Source organism: Protopterus annectens, chromosome 1.part2 (genome assembly GCF_019279795.1).
Source record: "Protopterus annectens isolate FY-2018-M chromosome 1.part2, PAN1.0, whole genome shotgun sequence".
Classification (NCBI taxonomy): Eukaryota; Metazoa; Chordata; order Ceratodontiformes; family Protopteridae; genus Protopterus; species Protopterus annectens.
The window spans coordinates 572,289,942-572,310,539 of NC_056727.1; the positions used below are offsets into that span (position 1 = coordinate 572,289,942).

At 41.0% G+C, this 20,598-nt stretch overlaps 1 protein-coding gene across 4 annotated transcripts in view; it reads right to left on the bottom strand.

The window, feature by feature from the left end:
* Positions 1–20,598, bottom strand: part of LOC122790289 (cytohesin-1) — a 1,634,771-nt gene that overhangs the window by 434,686 nt on the left and 1,179,487 nt on the right. For 3 of the 4 annotated variants that reach the window (XM_044057794.1, XM_044057800.1, XM_044057818.1), the window contains one exon: positions 244–308. In XM_044057794.1, coding sequence (XP_043913729.1) covers positions 244–308 — 65 coding nt within the window. Of the gene's footprint in view, positions 1–243; positions 309–13,189; positions 13,312–20,598 lie in introns of those variants that run through there. The other variant, XM_044057809.1, reaches the window with a different exon arrangement.

The window sequence follows — 20,598 nt, forward strand, 5'->3', positions numbered from 1 at the left end:
CTGGAACAAGAAACACTGCTGTTCCTCCACAGACACCAGAGGAACACAGAATACAATCATGTCAGCCATGTTTCTTTAAAGATATAGATTAGGGGATAGATCACTGCCCTGATCTGCTGGGGTAATTCCTGTCTAGGTTGAAACGCTGGAGATCATACTTTCCAAAGATTCACACAGAAGAATCCCTAAGTCCAACACACTGCATGCAACTACTGAATAAGTATAGATCAAAGGCCTTCTTACCTCTCTTCCGTGGATCCCAAGTTCTCAAGTTCATTCGTGACCTCTGCTATCTCATCTTTAAGGCGCTAAAAAGGGAGAAAAAGAAAAGCATCACAAGTGAAAAATGTCAAAGAAAAGAAGTTTGCAAGCATCCGCAGGGTAGGGATAACCACATTTATGTAAGTTTAAGTGAAAGGCACAGACCAAACTTAATAGTTAGAAAAAAAGTGTTCTTGTATTTTATTGATATTTTCTCTATCTTCCATTAACTCATTTGATTTCTGCAAAATCACAACAAATACAGCATTCATTCATTTAATTATGATATTGCAGCTAGATAAGAGCTACAGGTAATATGCTTTATTATTTCTTGTAATGGGCCTCTTTCTTGCGACCACTTAGAATCCATTCAAAGCTCTAAACTTGGTCATAGCCACCATGCAATGCCTTCCCTCATCACCTACTACTTCTGCTACTCCTCAGTGCTGAACCACACACTGGTAGACATTTCTCACCCCCCGTAGAGATCTGCCCCTCTGGAGAATGAAACCTTAACTACAATTAAGGGACCCTTCTTGCTGGTTAGAAGACACTAACTTAAGTACTGGATTTGGAGAGCTAAAAATGCAAGCAGGGATCTGCAGTGCTCAGAAGGAAGCCGCACCATGCCCAATGTTCCAAAAATTGACAACCTACACAACATCTAACACTAATCAACATTGTCAAGCCTCCTCCACTCAGTTACTGCAAAGCCTGATCTGACAGGCAACTCAAAGTGGATATCCCTAATGACCCTACCCCCACATCTTACTGAAGGGGAAAACTGCCAAAGGCACACATTCCCACCCTTTGCCTTGCCAAACATACACATTCCTGGGCAAATCTGTGCTACTAGCACTGGCACTGCAGCCCAGCCAGGACAAACAAAAAAAAAAAAAAAAAAAAAAAAAAAAAAAGAGAGAGCTTCACTAAGTGTCCAGTGTCACAAAATTACATAATTACCAAATCAGTAAAAGCTGACTAGGCACACCCACATGCCCTAAGTAGGAGACTGGGAGCATGATTGCATCACTTGCTATGAACTGCACAGTACATAAAAGGAGAGTGTAAGAACCAAACATCTGTATGCCTGTCAAATGCTTTTCATACGACTCCCTACTTGCCGCACCATCAGCAATCTCTCCGTTAAATTCAAAAACAATCCCTCCTCAGAAATCTTCACGTCTCCCAAGAAAGTACATGAAAGCAAACTGCCCCTTCTGTCATCATAACATCTGCAGGCACGTCTGCATGAAGTTAGGGAGGCTCTGGTTACATGCAAGTGAAGTATAGTCATTTATATGGAAATATTAAACCTCTTAATCACACAGGAGCATCAGCAGCAAAACAAATGTAAACTAGCTCTGTCCCTCTGTCCATCACACTGCAGAAAGACTCATCTCATCATAAACCATAAATTTGCTGCCTGCAATAGCAGTGGCCTCAGACATGCGTTACTGTCCTCTTCTACAATCTGCTTCTTGCCATATTACAGAAAGACAGCTGGAAACATCATCATGGTACTGCAGGAGCCTCCTGCATGCAACATAAAAATATAATGAAACTCCAGAAAAAAAAACAGACTTTCATTTCCATCCTTCAGATTCATATTTCATTTATTATAAACCATTTTGCCTGGCTTTCTGGAGCTGCTGTTTTGTTTCTATAATCAGTACATTCAAGTGTTTGAACCATTTGCCTTGAGGAAGGTCACAGTGCTAATCAGCTGAGGAGAACAGACTAGAGTTCCCTAGCTAAGCAGGTTAGACCAGATTTCCCTGTCTCCACAAACAGTCCTGTGAGATCCACAGCGGTTTCCAAACAAGCTGAGAAACATAATCCCTTTTATATTTCCCAGTTGCCCTGAGGTATCATCTCAATGGGCCATGCTTGAAACACTACTCATGGGAAGTGCCCCGGAGCAGAACAGTATGGTGTTTTGCAGAGCAATATACATCACATTTCAAAAATACGGCAAATGGAGCTCTCAGTGGAACACAGCAGGTCATGGATTCCATAGGCAACTTCCAGAATTCCTTACCTCCTCAACAGGCACTCTGCTTCATGCCACAACATTAACCTTTTTAAAATGTTCCCACTTTATTTCCATGAAACATCAGGGAGGAATAATTTCCCAGATGACACAGGTTGCTCCTCCAGTTTCAACACACAGTCTTAATATTCTGGGTTAAAAGAAGGGAGAAAAACAAACTCTACAAGCCTAAAGAGTACTCCCCAAAGTCACAGGATGCACCCTCCTATAGCAAATTATAGCAAATGCCAGTTCCATGTTCTAAAACACAATGATCTAAGCTCATTCTATTACGGGGAGACAGACATTGTACTCACTCTGACAACATGCCATGTCTGAAAGTTTAAAACACAACGATAAGACTCCTAAACTCTATAATGTCAAAAAAGTACTTTTTGGAACTGGTGTATCAAATGACAAGCTAACAACTGCTGCTAGCTCAATATCACTTAAAGGTATATACCCAGTCTTCAAATACACCCATAAAAGAATAAACTACCCATAAAATGCTCAGGTTTCTTCCACAATTCAAAAGACGACTGGCATACTGGATGGAGCAGTGGTGGAGTGGTTGCGTTGTCACCTCACAGCACAGTTCGATTCTCAACTGAGATGCCTTCTGTGCATAGTCTGCATGTCCTCCCTCATGTGGTTTCCTCCCAAGTTACAAAGGCATACATCTGGAGCATTTCTCCCCGGGCCTCTGCTGAAAATTGGCTTTGTTCCAGGTTGGATTTTCCCAGTAAACAAATATTAAATAAATAAATACACAGCTGAAAGGTACACATTCTTATGACAAAAAAATGAAGCAAAACGTTGAGATGATTTCTGCATTATAATTTGCACACCTATACACACATCTCTTTTATGGTTGTGTGCATAATGCACCTTCAATCATCTTTTACAGCTGTGCTATGTATAACACCTTTCATATGAATCTGCTGCACATGCCACCTTACTCCAAAGTTGCGACCACACGTGACGTCATACAGCAACTCTGATAGCTGCTGCCCTCATAACACCATTTATGGCATTATACACTAAAGCAAGTGGTGAGGTTGGATATTGAACAAAATGTCAACACCAAAGAACCAAGGTTAGATTTTAGCTTGTTTCTTAGCAACTTTTACAACATCAGTGTCATTTCATCAGCATGTTCTCATATCAACGTATGTGACAAATTAAGCACCCTGACAAAGACAGTAGGAGATGTATACACGTTTCACAAAGTCACCTTTTACCTTAGGCTTATTATCTGGTGGATGAATTACAGGGTCAGTTAAGGGGGGAGCCTTCTTAAGGTCTTTCACAATGACTGAGTCAATCACTTAAATCTGAACCCAACAGTAATATTCACTGAGAGATCAGAGAATCCTGCCTAGTCTCCATGGGCTTTGCTTCACAACTTCAAGCTCTTCCAAGTTTTCCTAAAAGCAAAGATGACCATCTTCAGCAGGGAGAGCCAACAGGAAGATGCTGGGGTAATCAAAAGGCTCCTGCAACAGCTGTCCTTATGATGTAGTATGGTCTGTGGGCCACCCGCCTCACTTTACTTCCAAAATCTCTCCAATCCTGAGGTTGTCTGGAAAGGATGGGAAGAATCTGCTACATTTCCATTACTGGTATCTGGTATGGAAACTCCAAAGAGAAGTTGACGTGCTTCCAATTGCACATATGTCACCCTTCCTCCTCAGACAGAAGTCCAGGGGGAGGAGGAAGAAGTGGAGGTATACAAATGTACCCACTGATGATATCACCAGTGACTACCTAAGCCTCTCTCCCACTGGCAGGAAGAGTGACAGGTTACAGAAACAAAGAAAAAAGTCTTGCTTCAAAACCAGTGCTGCTAAAGGAGCTTCAGGCAGACCATACAGAAGAATAATAAAATAACAAGCAATTCAGTAAAAATCTTTACTCCATCAGCAATACTGTCTGGAAGAGTATTGCTGACGGAACAGATTTTTTACTGAACTTGCATGTCGTTTTTATAATTTTGCTAAATCAGTCATTTAGTAGACCTTGCAGATAAGTCTAACACCATTGTGGAAGAAAATGTCAAAAACATGTTGAGGAAACTAGGAGTCAATGCCAAATGACCAACACTGGGCCTGTCTTACACTGATCCCATTAATGTTATGAGCAGCACTATGTTAAATTTGTTCACCGATATCAAGACAACACTTGGGTCCAAAGTCAGCAACAAGGTCACCGAAGCCAAAGGTTGAAAAGCCCAAGATTCAAAGTGACACTCACAGCAGTAGAACTGAAATCAATCTCAACTGGACCATGACATCACAGACACAAAGGCTACCTGCAGCAGAGATTATCAGTCCCAAAGACATCAACAGCATTGTCAACAAAGAAGTCACTAAAGCAAATGGCTGTGGTCACAACATCAAAACCACACTCAATGACAAAGCTACTATCAGAATCCACTCCAAAACCTGCAAGTTGATTGCTGGTGTCAAAAGGATTGGTGCTAGAACAGGAGAGAATGACAAAACAGCTGTCAAACAGAAAAAAGACAAAGCCTTCCTATTCACCCTAGAACTAGGGGGGAAGACTCATATCTATATGCACCTACAAGAAAATCCTCATCATCTAATAGTTTACAGCAATGAAGTGACCACATTGAGTTGTAAAAGGGCATAAAAGACCTGGCAAATGAAGGTCAAGAGATCAGAAGTCTTCCCAATTCAACTTTAGACAAAAAAAAAATCATTTAGAAATTCTAAGCTAATGATTGTCATCTATATTGTAAGCTGAAAGCTGTGGAACTTGTGACCACGACATGCTGAATGCTAATTACTGTCTCTAGCTTATTAGTATTTAAATGTATATACCCCATGTTTTATACCCCCACCTCCAAGACAATAAACTACCCATTAAATAATCAACTTTCCTCCACAACTGAGAAGGAGGATTGACAGACATGAATGGCACATATTTCTATGGTACATATTTCTATGACAAAAAGTGAGACAATAAGCCAAGATAATTTTGCATTCTGATTCATACACTACAGATACAAATTTATATGCATACACTCCACTGGCTAACTTTTTAATCTGCCTGAATGTAGTAAATTCTTATGGTTGCACTGCACATGACAATTTTTACGGTTGTGTTGTACGCAGTACTTTTTACTTCTGTGCTGTACATGAGACCATTTACAGTTGTACTGTACAGCACAGCAGTAAAATGTCTTATAAGCAGCATAATAGTAAAAGGTGTGATGTACAGTACAAAACACGTTCCACTCCATTGTGTAGGACATCTTTTTATGCTATGCTGCACAGCTGCATATAAACACCTTTTCATGGCTATGGTGCGTATGACAGCATTTTACAGCTGGGCTGCATGCAACAACTTTTACTTCTGTGTTGCATGAGACCTTTTACTGTTGTGATATATACAACACTTCTTCCTACTGTGTTGTGTATGACTCTTTCTACAGCTGTATACTGTGAATGAGACCTTTTATTAGAGTGTTGTTCATGACATCTTTTTTTTACAGATATGCTACATATGATATTTACTGTCAGTACTGCATACACCTTTCACTGTTGTGCTGCGAAGAAGACCTTTTATCATTACCGTGCATATGCTGCGTTTTTATTCTGGCAAAAATAGTGTTAATGATGTAAAGACTCTATACACTATCCCACGTACTAAATGTACTAGTATTGCAGACTCTCCAGCATCTAGTATTCCCAAGAGGCAAGAGTACCTTTTTACTACCAAGAAGCTGCCAACTAAGTGTTGAACTTTGTGTGTTCCAAAGGTCTAAATGGACAGAGTACACCAATGACTACACTTTTTTTTTTTGGTCCCTTTGGACCTCATCTTACTGGCCCAGCCCCCAGTGTCCCACATCTACACCAATTCTATTAGCAATCCTACTACAACCCAAACTACTCCAGTACAGCTGAGGCCAGTGCATCTTGGGTTTCAGCTGTCTGTGCCTCTGTATTGGGGGGGTTTAATATATGCCTTGCCACCTCACTTTTCCCACTCCCCATTCTTATTAATTACACCTGAGGTCAACTCCCCTCTTTGGACCACATCTCCCCTTAGGGAGAGTCATTGACGAACACCCTCACCCGCCCTGGATCGCCAGGTCTCTCTCTCCCTACCACTCTGTCAGTCACCCAAAACGGCTAACTGAACCCAGGTCACCTGGCCCATAAGTCAGGGCTTTATCCCCCTATGCCACCAGACTGACTTTACACCAACAACTATATTAATAATATTTTTGAATTGTTCTATCATGGTGTGGATGGCAGGAGAAATGGGGTAGGGGTTATACTAAAGGAACAATATGCCAAGAGTGTTTTAGACGTGAAGAGAGTGTCTGACAGAGTGATGTTTATGAAGCTCGAAACTGATGGTGCAATGATGAATGTTGTTAGTGCACATGCTCCACAAGTTGGGCGTGCGATGGATAAGAAAGAGAAATTTTGGAGTGAGTTGGATGAAGTTGTGGTGAGTGTACCCAAGGGTGAGAGACTAGTGACTGGAGCGAACTTTAATGGGCATGTTGGTAAAGTGAACAGAGGGGATGAAGAAGTGATGGGTAGGTATGCTGTTAAGGAGAGGAATGCAGAAGGTCAGATGATTGTGGATTTTGCGAAAAGGATGGACATGGCTGTGGTGAATACGTATTTTAAGAAGAGGAAGGAGCATATGGTGACGTGCAAGAGTGGAGGAAGATGCACACAGGTGGATTATATCTTATGTAGGAGGGCTAGTCTGAAGGAGACTGGAGACTGTAAAGTGGTGGCAGGGGAAAGTGTAGTTAAGCAGCATAGAATGGTGGTCTGTAGGATGACGTTGGTGATCAAGAAGAGGAGGAAGAGTGTGAAAGCAGTACCAAGGATTAAATGGTGGAAGTTAAAAAAGGGTGATTGTGAAGTGGAGTTTAGGGAAGAGTTAAGACCGGCACTGGGAGGCAGTGGAGAGTTACCTAACAGCTGGGTAACTACAGCAGAACTAGTAAGGGAGACTGCTAGAAAGGTGCTTGGTGTGACATCTGGACAGAGGAAGGAGGACAAGGAGACCTGGTGGTGGAATGAGGAAGTACAGGAGAGTATACAGAGGAAGAGGCTAGCGAAGAAGAAGTAGGATTGTGAAAGAGATGAAGAAAGTAGACATGAGTATAAGGAGATGAGGCGCATGGCAAAGAGAGAGGTGGCGAAAGCTAAGGATAAGGCGTATGGAGAGTTGTATGAGAGATTGGACACTAAAGAGGGAGAAAAGGACCTGTACCGATTGGCTAGACAGACGGACAGAGCTGGGAAAGATGTGCAGCAAGTAAGGGTGATAAAGGATAGTGAGGGAAAGGTACTCACAAGAGAGGAGAGTGTGCTGAGTAGATGGAAAGAGTATTTTGAGAGGCTGATGAATGAAGAGAATGAGAGAGAGAGAAGGTTGGATGATGTGGGGATAGTGAATCAGGAAGTGAAACAGATTAGCAAGGAGGAAGTAAGGACAGCTATGAAGAGGATGAAGAATGGAAAGGCTGTTGGCCCAGATGACATACCAATGGAAGCATGGAGGTACTTAGGAGAAATGGCAGTGGAATTTTTAACTAGATTGTTTAATGAAATTTTGGAAAGTCAGAGGATGCCTGAGGAGTGGAGAAAAAGTGTTTTGGTACCTATCTTTAAGAATAAGGGTGATGTACAGAGCTGCAGTAACTACAGAGGGATAAAATTGATCAGTCACAGCTTGAAGTTATGGGAAAGAGTAGTAGAAGCTAGGTTAAGAAGGGAGGTGATGATTAGTGATCAGCAGTATGGTTTCATGCCAGGAAAGAGCACTACAGATGCAATGTTTGCTCTGAGAGTGTTACTGGAGAAATACAGAGGAGGACAGAAGGAGCTGCATTGTGTCTTTGTAGACTTGGAGAAAGCGTATGACAGGGTGCCTAGAGAAGAGTTGTGGTATTGTATGAGGAAGTCAGGAGTGGCAGAGAGGTATGTAAGAGTGGTACAGGATATGTACGAGGGTAGTGTGACAGTGGTGAGGACTGCAGTGGGAGTGACAGATCCGTTTAAGGTGGAGGTGGGATTACATCAAGGATCAGCTCAGAGTCCTTTCTTATTTGCAGTGGTGATGGACAGGTTGACAGATGAGATCAGACAGGAGGCCCCGTGGACTATGATGTTTGCAGATGACATTGTGATCTGTAGTGAGAGTAGGAATTAGGTTGAGGAGACTCTGGAGAGGTGGAGATATGCTCTAGAGAGCAGAGGAATGAAGGTCAGCTGGGCTAAGACAGAATATATGTGTGTAAATGAGAGGGAGGGTAGAGGAATGGTGAGGATGCAGGGAGTAGAGTTGGTAAAGGTGGACGAGCTTAAGTACTTGGGATTAACAGTTCACAGTAATGGTGAATGTGGAAGAGAAGTGAAGAACAGAATACAGGCAGGGTGGAATGGGTGGAGAAGAGTGTCAGGAGTGATTTGTGACAGACGGGTACTAGTAAAAGTGAAAGGGAAGGTCTACAAGAGGGTAGTGAGACCAGCTATGTTGTATGGGTTGGAGACAGTGGCATTAACAAAAAGGCAGGAGTCAGAGCAGGATGTGGCAGAGTTAAAGACGTTAAGATTTGCACTCGGTGCGACTAGGATGGATAGGATTAGGAATCAGTATATTAGAGGGTCAGCTCATGTTGGACAGTTTGGAGACAAAGCAAGAGAGTCGAGATTGCGTTGGTTTGGACATGTGCTGGGGAGGGATGATGGGTATACTGGGAAAAAGATGCTAAGGTTCGAGCTGCCAGGTAAGAGGAAAAGAGGAAGGCCTAAGATAAGGTTTATGGACGTGGTGAGAGAGGACATGCAGGTGTGACAGAGCAAGATGCACAGGATAGGAAGAAATGGAAAGAGATGATCCGCTGTGGCGACCCCTAACGGGAAAAGCCGAAATATGATGATGATGAACAGAAGTCTGCGTAACACTCCACTGGTTTATTCAAATGTGAGTGGAATCAATGACATGCAGGTGGTTGGTGTGACAGAGCAAGATGCAGAGGATAGGAAGAAATGGAAAGAGATGATCCGCTGTGGCGACCCCTAACGGGAAAAGCCGAAATATGATGATGAACAGAAGTCTGCGTAACACTCCACTGGTTTATTCAAATGTGAGTGGAATCAATGACATTTGAATTTTTGAAATGTAAAATGCTAAGCTCTGCAATACAGTGCAAAATTTCATCTTTGAAATTCAATCTCTGCAGCAAAAGTCAATATTTCTTGCAAAAATGCACACTTCAGTTCCTCTCCCATACTGTCAGCACATATGAAATTCTTCCCAGAAACTGTTCTTATCATTTAACTTCCACTCATATTTTTATAGTGCACACATATATACATACTGTAAATATATCATCCTGGTGCCCATTCTTTTTGCCATCTTCATGGTTTGCTAATGGTTCTGATTACAAAAGTTTCTTCTCAACCGTAAAAAAAAAACAAGCATTTCCTTGGTGTTGGGGTGGGGTGGGGATACCAGAAACAAACAGAAACAACATCCCTGTGCAATTCTCCAAGTGGTTAGAGGTGGATGTTATCCGTTTAATCAATCAAAGACATCCGAGTTTTCTATGCACCTCCCTTAAAGTGGAATACCGTATGGTGATGCACTGACACTGAAGCAGTCACCACATGTTACCTACAGTGGCAAGGCTACACTCATCAGTGGGAGCAGCTGAACAGGTAATGCCATATAGCTGTCAAATGTTCTATGTTGCATTCCCTGCCAAACAATCCTGATGTCACAAACTTCATTCTCTTAACAATCCCTAGTGATGTTGGCAGACATTTCTCTAGGATCAGCCTGGTGATGCCTCTTGGCACCTAGTTACCAGTTCATATTTATATAAATTATTACAAAACATTGCTGCATATACAAGCAACTCAGAGTTCATCTTAAAGCTTAAATAATAGGCAACGCAGCTGCATTGATAATTGACCACTGCTAGGGCATATACAGATATTAAAATATTGTCCAAATAAAATGTAACCATTTTTTAATTTTTCTCTAAATATCTCAACAACCAAGCAGACAAAACTATTTAGCATCAAATGAAAGCTCACAGTTAAATGAACAAACTACTGCTGATAGTATTGCGCATAACTAGAGCAGTTACTAATGGTGATAATTGTTTTCTTACAAAATTTACAAAAAAAGTTAATATTTACTGTATTGATTTTGATTTATAAAACAGGATCATAGGCGATTACTAGGCTACCAACCTGGATGTCATTTCAACACAATGTAATACCGTAGAAGTACTAGCAAATACCCAAGATTGCATTTAGTGATGACTGCTAATGTCCAGGTGGGCTGTGGGTACTATCCCCACTAAAAATTTACAGTGCCACATCCACTCTTCCAGGTTCCTCTTGAACAGTCTCATAGAGGTGCTCTGTTTCACAAGAACTGGTAGCCTGTTCCAAAGACGTGGCAGTCGCAGGGAGATAAATCTGTCCCACCAGCAAGTCCTATTTATGTCGCAGGGCAAATAAGTCCCTGAACAGTAGTCCTAGACCTACTTGACTTATTGATATGCAGTAAGTTCATTAGCTTTGAGTCTTGGACTGCTCAAATTCAGTTTAAGACCTAGAATCTAAAGAATGCTACCGCTCTAAAAATTAGACTGCTCTGAACAGTTTGACATACTTCTTTGGTAACACTTATGATTCGAGAGAAGTGAACATGTTTGAACTATGAGGAAATAACCTGACTTTGTCAAAAGGCATAGGATGAAGTCATATGGGAAGCTGAAATACAAACCTTCATATTTCCACTGGAGTGAATGAGTTAAGTGTGATGCACTGCTGTCTAATAAATGTTAACAAAAAGTCAGTGTAAGAAACTTATTTTCCCAGAGCAAAATTTGAATGTGTTACATATTTGGAGTCTAGAAAAAATTAGAAAAAGGACATAAAACATCATGGCAAATGCCATCAAAACATTTTCTGTTAAATTAGCAATCAAATAATACACTAGTTTATTGATTTTTTTTTTTTTCATGACCTGTGTGTTCTGGAAAACTGGAGCATCACTAGTCAGATAAGCAACAAACTAGCATCTGTTACATTCATAAAGTAGCAGAAAGTATACGAAGAACTAAGCTAATACATGAATGGAGAAAGTAGATTATGCCTATAGGAATGACTGTAATTAGGGGTACAGAAAATAGTTAAGAGGGGGTTGGAATTTACTGGAGAAAGTTGGCAAAGGAAACTATGTATTGGGAACAAAAAATTAGAGAGGGAAAAGTAATAGAATGGAAGAGGCCTAGAAGACATTTGGCATGCAGGCTAGAGACTGCCTTTCCTTTCACAATTTGATATTAGAGTATAGGCAAAGAGAAAGGGATACAGGTATCCTAAGTGAAAGACCTGCACTGATTTTGATTTTTTTTTTGGGTGTATTTAGAACAGCAGCAGCTGCTATTAAAGGTATTGGGCGTATAAAATATTGCACAATAACTATAGGAATCAATCAGAGGAGGTCAGAAAAGATTAGGAAGAGAGAGTAGGTAAGCAATTCACAAATAAACAATGGCAGGACATAAACATGCCTCCCAAGAATACAACAATGTTTAGATTAGAAGATTTTAGATTTTTGCCTGGAAGTGTTTGCATAGGTACTTTATACCCCAAGCAGACTCAAAAGAAATTTTCCTAAAGCAGATGGTAAACGTTGAAGGTGTGATACGGAAGAAGTACCTGGGAACATTTGTTTTCCGAGTGTAATGAGTTGACAGACTTTAAAACATTTCTTATAGTGTACTCTGTCAGGACTAACGAACCAGCAAATTAATGTAACTAAGGAAATTATTATTTTTTTTTAAGTTGGGATTCATCATCTGAATTGCCTAGACATAGTAAGGCCTTGCTAATTTAATTATGGTGGCTGCCAAAAAAGCAATTACTAGAAAATGGAAATCAAAGTCTAAACCAATCACACTTTAAGTAGTGAATATTGTGAATATTGCAACACAGATTAAAGAATAGGAAGTGGAAGCTTTAGAAAAGGGTATGTGTAAACATTAAAAATGGAAACTGAGGGAACAATGCATGCACAAAAATGTTTTCGAGGAGGAATGAGGTTTAAGAGAAGGCAGAAAGTAAACAAATTATGTAAGGTTGGATTGACTGTATTGCACAGAACAATATATGTTATGTTTGTAAATGTGAACTTGTTAACATGGTTTGACTACTTTTATGTAAATGCAAGTTTGCCCATGTCACAAGTGATACTGGAGTAAAGTTTAAAAAAATAAATAAATAAAATAGCATGGTATTGCTGACAATGTTTACTGTAGGACTGGTGATAATACAATTACTGCGAAAAGTACCAGCAGCAAGGGTTCCACCCCATACCTACAATTTAAATCTACTTTATTGATCTCAGATTTTTACTACTGCTCCTTTGTCAACAACACTGTACCAAAGACACAGAACAGTGGAAAACAGGCACATTTCAAACCTCTGCTCTCTGTCGCATCTCATTATGGCAGCATTAAACTATAATGCAAAATTCTTTTAAAGCATGTGTATGGGGGAGGGGGCAGAGTAAGACAGCAAGTGTTTCTAGAAATGAGAGAAAATGTAGAGACACCATCTTACAATCAAACCCCATTAATTACAACTGCATCATCTCCCCCAAAAATCTTTACTCATCTTCCTCTCTTCAGACTTAGGACCAAATGACCCAAAGTATACTCAAAGTAAAACACAGTCATGAAGGCGGCTCTGTACAGAGTTTTACTGCACCCACAGTGTACAAAGAGAACTTGCCTCTGTTCTGCCTGATTAGAAAGAGATCAAGTTATATTAACTTTGAATGCCAAGATGTATGGATAGCAAAGAAATTTACCTTCTCCTTGGGGGAAGCATGTTGATTACAGGGTTCCAACCTTGATGGGTGGGCATTTCTATTCCATTTTAGGGATCTCCAAACTGCTGACCGTCCCATTATAACAATCCCAGTATGTATAAAGTAAAAAGATTCATGGCTTAGAAAGGGGAAGAAAAGTGTATTCAACAGAATCTTTACCATCACATTTTCGCAACCTTCTTTAGACAAAAAGAACAGCTGTCATTTCCTTGACGTCAACTAATAGGTCAAGATAAACAAAATTCCTACTACATCTTTCTTTCATAAAGCATTTTTTTAAATACATGTATGCTGATTTTCTGCTGCTGGCAGTCTGTTAAAGGGGCATTCTAACAGGAAAAGCTGTTATCAGACACCAGCAAACTATAGTTCTTCAGCATTTCAAATTGTTTTCTTAGTGATTAAACATATCTGCAAATATGGAAGTGGCAAATCTATCACACTTCTTTATTGTGTGCAGCAGCATTAGGATCTCAACCTCTCTGCGACTCTGCACTCATTCTAAAATGGACTAAAAACAGACGATAACCCCCTCAGATCTTGAACACCAAGTAAGATAATGGAAGTGAAGCTAAGAAGCAGGCTTGGATTAATGCACTCCTACACGGCATTTACAAAGGTATATGTACTTCAACTCCATCTGGGACTGTTTAGTATTTCGTAAGAAACGAAAGGATCATTGCCCAGCTCTGTGGCATAGTGGAATAAAGTGCTGACTGCTACAGAGTCAGCATGAGGCTGAGTAGTGGCTCAGTTGCTGAGCAGCCTGACACAGAATGACTGAAATGAGCAAAATATGGTCACTCATCCAGGGGGAAGACAGTGGCAACTTCCTAATGGCCAGAAGCTTCTGTGCAAGACACTTGTACAATGTGGGCCATTACCAGGAGATAAAGAGACTAGCGCTCCCAAGCCAGTGATGGTAGGGCTTGAACTTTGTATATGTTTAAAAGGATTTACTTTATTATTTGCTTGTGCTAATTCCACAGGTTTGCAGCCACGACTGATGCAGTGCTTAACTGTCTGACTCCCTGGGTGAGACAGTAATTCTGCCTTAGATTACAGATGCCTCCCCCCCCAAGTTTTCAGTAATTTTAAACTTGGTTATGTGTGTCTACCAACTATTAGTTCTGAAGGCTGTGTACACTTTCTTCCCAAATAAGTCCTGCACTCTGCTATCCTTATCACATGAAGAGTATTGGCAGGTGGTACCAGTTTTGAGCCCTTCTCTAGATCCACAGAGACCACTAATGAATTTACCACAGGGATTTTGTAAAGAAGTATGTGGTCCTCTTGGTCAGTGTAGAACCTATGAGACTGCTAAGGCATAGGGCAATGGGTACCCCTTTCCACAGGGGCTGCCAAGGATACATCCTATAGTACACCCAAGAATGGAGGAACTGCCACAGATTTAAGAGGCATCCAGACCCTGTAAAAAATACTATTTCTGGATATCTGAGAGATAGGAAGGTACAGAAGATAGTAATCAGACATTCTTCAAATGGGATGCCATCAGCTAGCTGCTCACCAGCCCACAGGAATCAAAGACAAATGGAAGGAGTACTGCCAGCAACTTCTAAATGAAGAAAACTCCACAGAAGCTGGACTGCCTCAGACACGAGATAAAGAGTGGCCCACAACAGAATAAGTCAGAAAAGCACTTATGAAAGTAAAGTCAGGGAAAGCTGTAGGCTCAGATGGGGTCACAGCAGACATGATGAAAATATAGGCCGAGTTAAGGAGAAACTGCTCCACGGGGTACTTTTAGCAGTATGGAGAAAAAGGTGTATTCCAGATGACTGGGAGTAAGCACTCTAGTGCCAGTGCAGACGAACAAAGGTGACATTCACGACTGTGGTCAGTATAGAGGCATTAAAACTCTTGTCACACTGTATGAAAGTTCTGGAGAGGATGACTGATAAATGAACATGCAAAAGCAGTACAAAGTAAGATGGGAGATGAGCAGTTTGGATCAGATCACTATGCAGCACAACTGACCCAGTGTTTGCACTGACATATGTAGTTAAACTAAAGATGAGGAAAAAGCCCAACGGGGCATTCCTAGACTTAGAATGCATATGTCAAAATCCCAAGAAAGATGATTTGAGCAGTCTTTCGATGGTTCAAAGTCCAAAAACATTGGCAGAATTAGTGCAGGCTATAAGCAAAGACCCAAATGACACAAGTACAGTGTTCAGACTCATATTGGGGCTCACAGTGGCAGTGAGTTCATCAGGGTTCATTCTCTGAGCCCACTGTTTTTCATAGTGGTGATAGATTACATTGGCAAACAGATCAGAGGGGACAGAGCACCGAAGCTGCTGTAGTCAGACAGTGCAGCATTACAGACTCTGAACAATAACTTCAGCTAAAGATAGGACAGTGGAATGTAATGCAAATCTAAGGGCTCACAGGATGAAAATGAGTACAGATAAGAATGGGGGAAAAATCATAAAAAGCTGAAAGCTGAGATAGAATGCAAAACAGTAGAACAGGTTAACAGGTTCAAGTATCTAGGAGGGGTGGAGTGGGTGAGGAGAAGGACAGTGTGAATTAGGAGGTCAAAGCTAGAATCAGAGGAGCTGCAGCCAACTGGCACAGAGTGCCTAGGTTATTGTGTGACAAAAAAAGCCAAAACTTTGAAAAGGTGTGCAAAATAGTGGTGCAATCATTACTTCTACAAGATAAAGAAACCTGGGACAGTGAAAGCAGAGCAGCTGTGGAAGCCAGACGTGACTTAGGTGAAGTGCCTGAGAGAGGTTGTAGGATGCACATAGTGGGACAGAAAATGAGATCCACAGCAGAAGCCCAAGAAGCTCCAATTGCAGAGAAGGTCAAAGAGATTCAGGCACACATGCAGAAAGCAGAAGACAATCTGGTGAAGATGAGTGGGGACAGAAAGAAAGAAGGCAAGAGGAAACCAGGGTGCCCTGCAAAGAGATGGATGGATTGTGTGAGAGAAGACCTGTGACAATCAGGTTTAATTGTTGAAGAAGGTAGGAGAATGGCAATGAATCACCGGAGCCTGTAACACACTGGACCCCAACTCCATGTATAAAATGCTGAATTGATGATAATGATACCTCTGACTTCAAACTTGAATTGGTGTTTCATCCTGCAAAGTGCATCTCCAAATGAGATTTCCTGGATGGGTGAATCAGGTAATATGTCATCATCAGAGTCTCTGCCATACCCATAGGGAGGGAAGACATTTGAGGTAACAGTCCAATCGTCCACCCTCAATCTACAAGGAGTCATCATCCCACTCTATGAATGGTTCCATCCTTCTTTTGGCAGAAGGACGTCCACACACAGAGAATTGATCTGAACTTGGCTACACGTTCTACAGGCCCAAAGGAAGCCTTGTGCAAAGGAGAATCATTGCTGAGATGGCCAAGGACCAACTCATTGTCTGAAATATAAGCAAATGGGGTGGTGGAGTCCTTTTAAGAGGGACCACTGCTTTGGACTGAGGAAGGATTCCCAATCCTCCAAACTATGACCCTTCATTTCTCTCCCTTCAGTAAAACAATGGGTATATATTCTGCCCTTGTTGTTGTGTCTTTCGGCTTTTCCCGGTTAGGGGTCGCCACAGCAGAACTCTGGTCCACTAATGATTGGCAGTAGATTTTTACGTGCCGAGTTGCCGGCCCTGACACACAACCTTCAACGAAGGTACGCCCATTCACGCATGTCTCCACACAGAAGATGCTCTAGCTGAGAATCGAACAGGACAACGTCTTACTGTGAGGAGACAATGCTACCATAGCATATTCTGCCCTTGTAAGATGACAAAACATGCTTTGGCCACAGAAGTCCAATTTGGGATGTCTGGTCTGCAGTCTTTGCAAAGGCTGTTGGTTTGGTGGGGCATGTCAATCTGCAGGCATGATAACCTCCAATGGGGCTTCACAAAGAGGCCTTTGATTACCTGAGACAAGAAGGCTAGAGGCTGCAAAGGCACCTAACCACAAGTCCTTGACCTGATAGGGATGTCAGACACTATTACTGCATCTGCAAGATCTTAGAGCAACTTCTTCAAGATCTTACAGCAACTTCTCATTTAATCATTTTTCTAACCACTGCTCAGGAGGAGTTCCAAGGCTGGAGTTAAATGAAGACGTCATGGTGGTACAAGACGAGGATTGAGTTACTTCTGATCTGAATATTTTTTTCAGGGAAATGCTCCATTATCCCAAGAGTTTTTAGTGTAAACAGTTCATAAACCCTGCAACTTTCATTGCCATGTTCTGGAACTTAAAGGCACAGACTACAACAGTCTTTGTCTGAGATATGCTTACTGGAAGAGCACCTTCTTTCTTAGGAGCATATATGCTCTACACTGACTTAACAAGGCATCTGATACTTCTAAACTATATATTATTAAACATTACTAGCAAATTACAATTATCAATAACAAAAAAAAAATCCCATCAGAATTACTAACTATGCTACTGAACAGGCCAAATAATGCCCGACTACAGACATGTAAAAATATTAGACTTGACGCAAACTGCAACATGAATGATCTAAAGTTGTGCAGGCAGAGGTCATCTTTCTATATGGAATGTCCTGACATCATTAAAGACTGGGTGTCTGCTCAGCATAGAGAGGGAAGTCTGCAGAGCTCTGGAAGTCAGTTGTGCCTTCTACAGCTGAAATCCCAGTAGAAAACTACTGCAACAGTGATGCATAAAGAACAAACAATATCCTGATTACAGCATGCATACCAACACTTGAATTTGGTAAATCAAGCAATGGATTCCTTGTCTCAAATTTACAAAATGCATAAAAAGGCCACACAGCATACAGCTGATAAATCCTCAGGGACAGTGGGGTTAAGCATCAATGGAATGAAAAGCACAAGGTCACATGAAAAGGGAGTGACTGAAATGTTTAACCAAAAACAGGCTGCTGGCTTCTGGTCTACAGCAAAACAAAACTAAGCAGGCAAGTCAGGAAAATGAAGATGAACATCCCACTGGGATATCCACCTATCAACAGGACAATACAGAGTGTAGCAAATGAAGAAAATGTTGCATTATTTACAGTTAAACTAAATAACCGAAGCCTTCCCTGGAGGGAATGGGGTCAGCAGTTGGCCACGTGACTGTAGAAACAAAATCATTGCACAGCCTTCCTGTACCAGAACAAAAAGCTCCTTCTTTGCTTCTCCTTAAGGAAGCTATTATTAAGGGCTAACAACATTAGTACTCAAAGCCGGTCTGTTTGGGCAGCATATGGCTCAGATTAATTCTGATAAACATTTGAGAGACAAACTGCCTACTTGGTAGTGGTGGGTGATGGGAATCTAGCAGTTAAGTCGCATCACAGTAACAACGTTCAGGGTTTTTGGCAAACCATTTCTGGGATCCCCTGAAAACCATGGGTTATGTTAATGGTTCAGAAGTGCTAAGCTCTTTTTTAATGCAGACAAGTGAAAGCAAGAGTTCTGTTCAGATCAATTTACAATATTGAAGTCTACATTAAATCCTAGCACCCAACATGGACAAGTGATAGCATACTTTCTTGGTATGGTCATTCTTTGTAGCTGTGAAAAAACTAATTTAATCTATCTGTTAAATGTGGTCATAAAGGTGAAACAGTTACTACGTATACAAAAGCAACACAACCTTGAAAAGGATGTTCTGCCGAAACTAGTCAAGGCTCCAGAAGCAAGCAACACAGATGGCAAAGGCCCATAATACCAGCTATAGTCATAGATATGGATGAATCTGAATGATAGAGAGGGAACAGAGATAGTTCTGCTCAACACACTTCCACTAAAAATGTTAAGCGTTACTGCTCAAAAGGTACCTCCTAAGCACTACAGGAAACAAAATAACCAAGTGACACAGGTCATTACAGATCCACAGTCAAATACCTTTCTACCAAACTTCATTTATTAGGGGATGAAGGGGCTGGTGTACTTTAAATGTGCATCTAATGTACCCTCAGAAAAGCGGCCAGAAAATGTGGCATTTGAGGGCAGTTGAGGTTACATCAGGTTCAGGACAGCAATCATTTAATTGCCTAAAGGATTCTGCTAGGTCAGATAGAAAAGCAAAAACAAGCATTTGAAACTCTCTTGCAGCCTTCCCTTGTCACTGCAGTTGCTAATCATCAAAGTTACATTTACTTTGGTCATCATCATTCTAGCAACATCAGTTCCCTAGATACTATTCAATGGCTCAGTATTATACCAACTTACACCCCAACTAATACATCATGGGGGTGGGGGGAGGATGCACAATGTAATGAAAGGAGCTCCCATAGTTTCTGTATGAACACCCACAATGTGTGCGCTGGAACTTTCTTCAGCATCTATGTGCCACTGTTGCAATACCTTCAGTTCTCTGCTAGTGATAGCCAAGTCAGCAAGAATACCCCCAACTTAACTAAATGCAGTATTCTCCAAACCGCACACAATTCTTACAGCACAAAACCTACCTTACAGAGACTGAACCTAGGTAATCAGTGACTGGATATTTTTGTGGCTTTTTCTCATCACCTGCATAATTAAATTTTGTGCAGGCTTTTATTAAAATCCAGTGAAACCAGAAGCGTTTCTTTGGACAGGTTTGATGGTTCTCCTTTATAGTACTTTATAGTATAGTATAGTACAGTACTTTCCTGGACAGGCTTGATATGCTTGCTTGTCTTGTTTTACCTAATTTAGTTGGATAAGTGGTATATACACATACATCAGCCGACACAGGAAGATACAGAAGTGCATTAAGTCTGTCTGATTACTGCAGTGATTTATATGGTACAGGAACGGAGGTGGCTTTTCACTGAATTCCATGAACTACTCAGCTGCTCTCAGTTCAAGCACCCATTAGTCCACAGTTTCTTACTCCACCTTAATGTTGGCACAGGAGAAATGTTTCTTCCATAAATCCTGCGCATACAGAAAAACTATTAGGGAGTAATAAGAATCCTATTCAAGGAAAAGACCGTTAACCATAAAAGTTGATCACCCCTTCTTATCAAAAATGAGGGTGCTACATAGCAATACCACATAAAGAAAAAAAAAAAGGTTTTAATCAAAAGATAAACATACTAAGCAATGCCAGTAGCAAAAGAAAACAGAAAATGTGTTCAGTTGAATGAAGCTGCCTAGAATAGTCTTGCACAATGATATAGTGAAAAACGGATAAAAACTTTCTGCTGTCATACTTTAATAGGAAACCAATTACTTAAGGATAATCCCACTGCTAGTGCGACAAATTCCATTTATATACCAGAACAAATGATGTACTTCTGTATGTCGAATAACATATCATCTATCATTTTTTAATTATATCAGGTTTCAAGAAAATATTTAATACAAATAAAAAAGGGACAGGACAGAGGCAGTTGCTGAGGTGCTGCAAGACTCAAAGTGG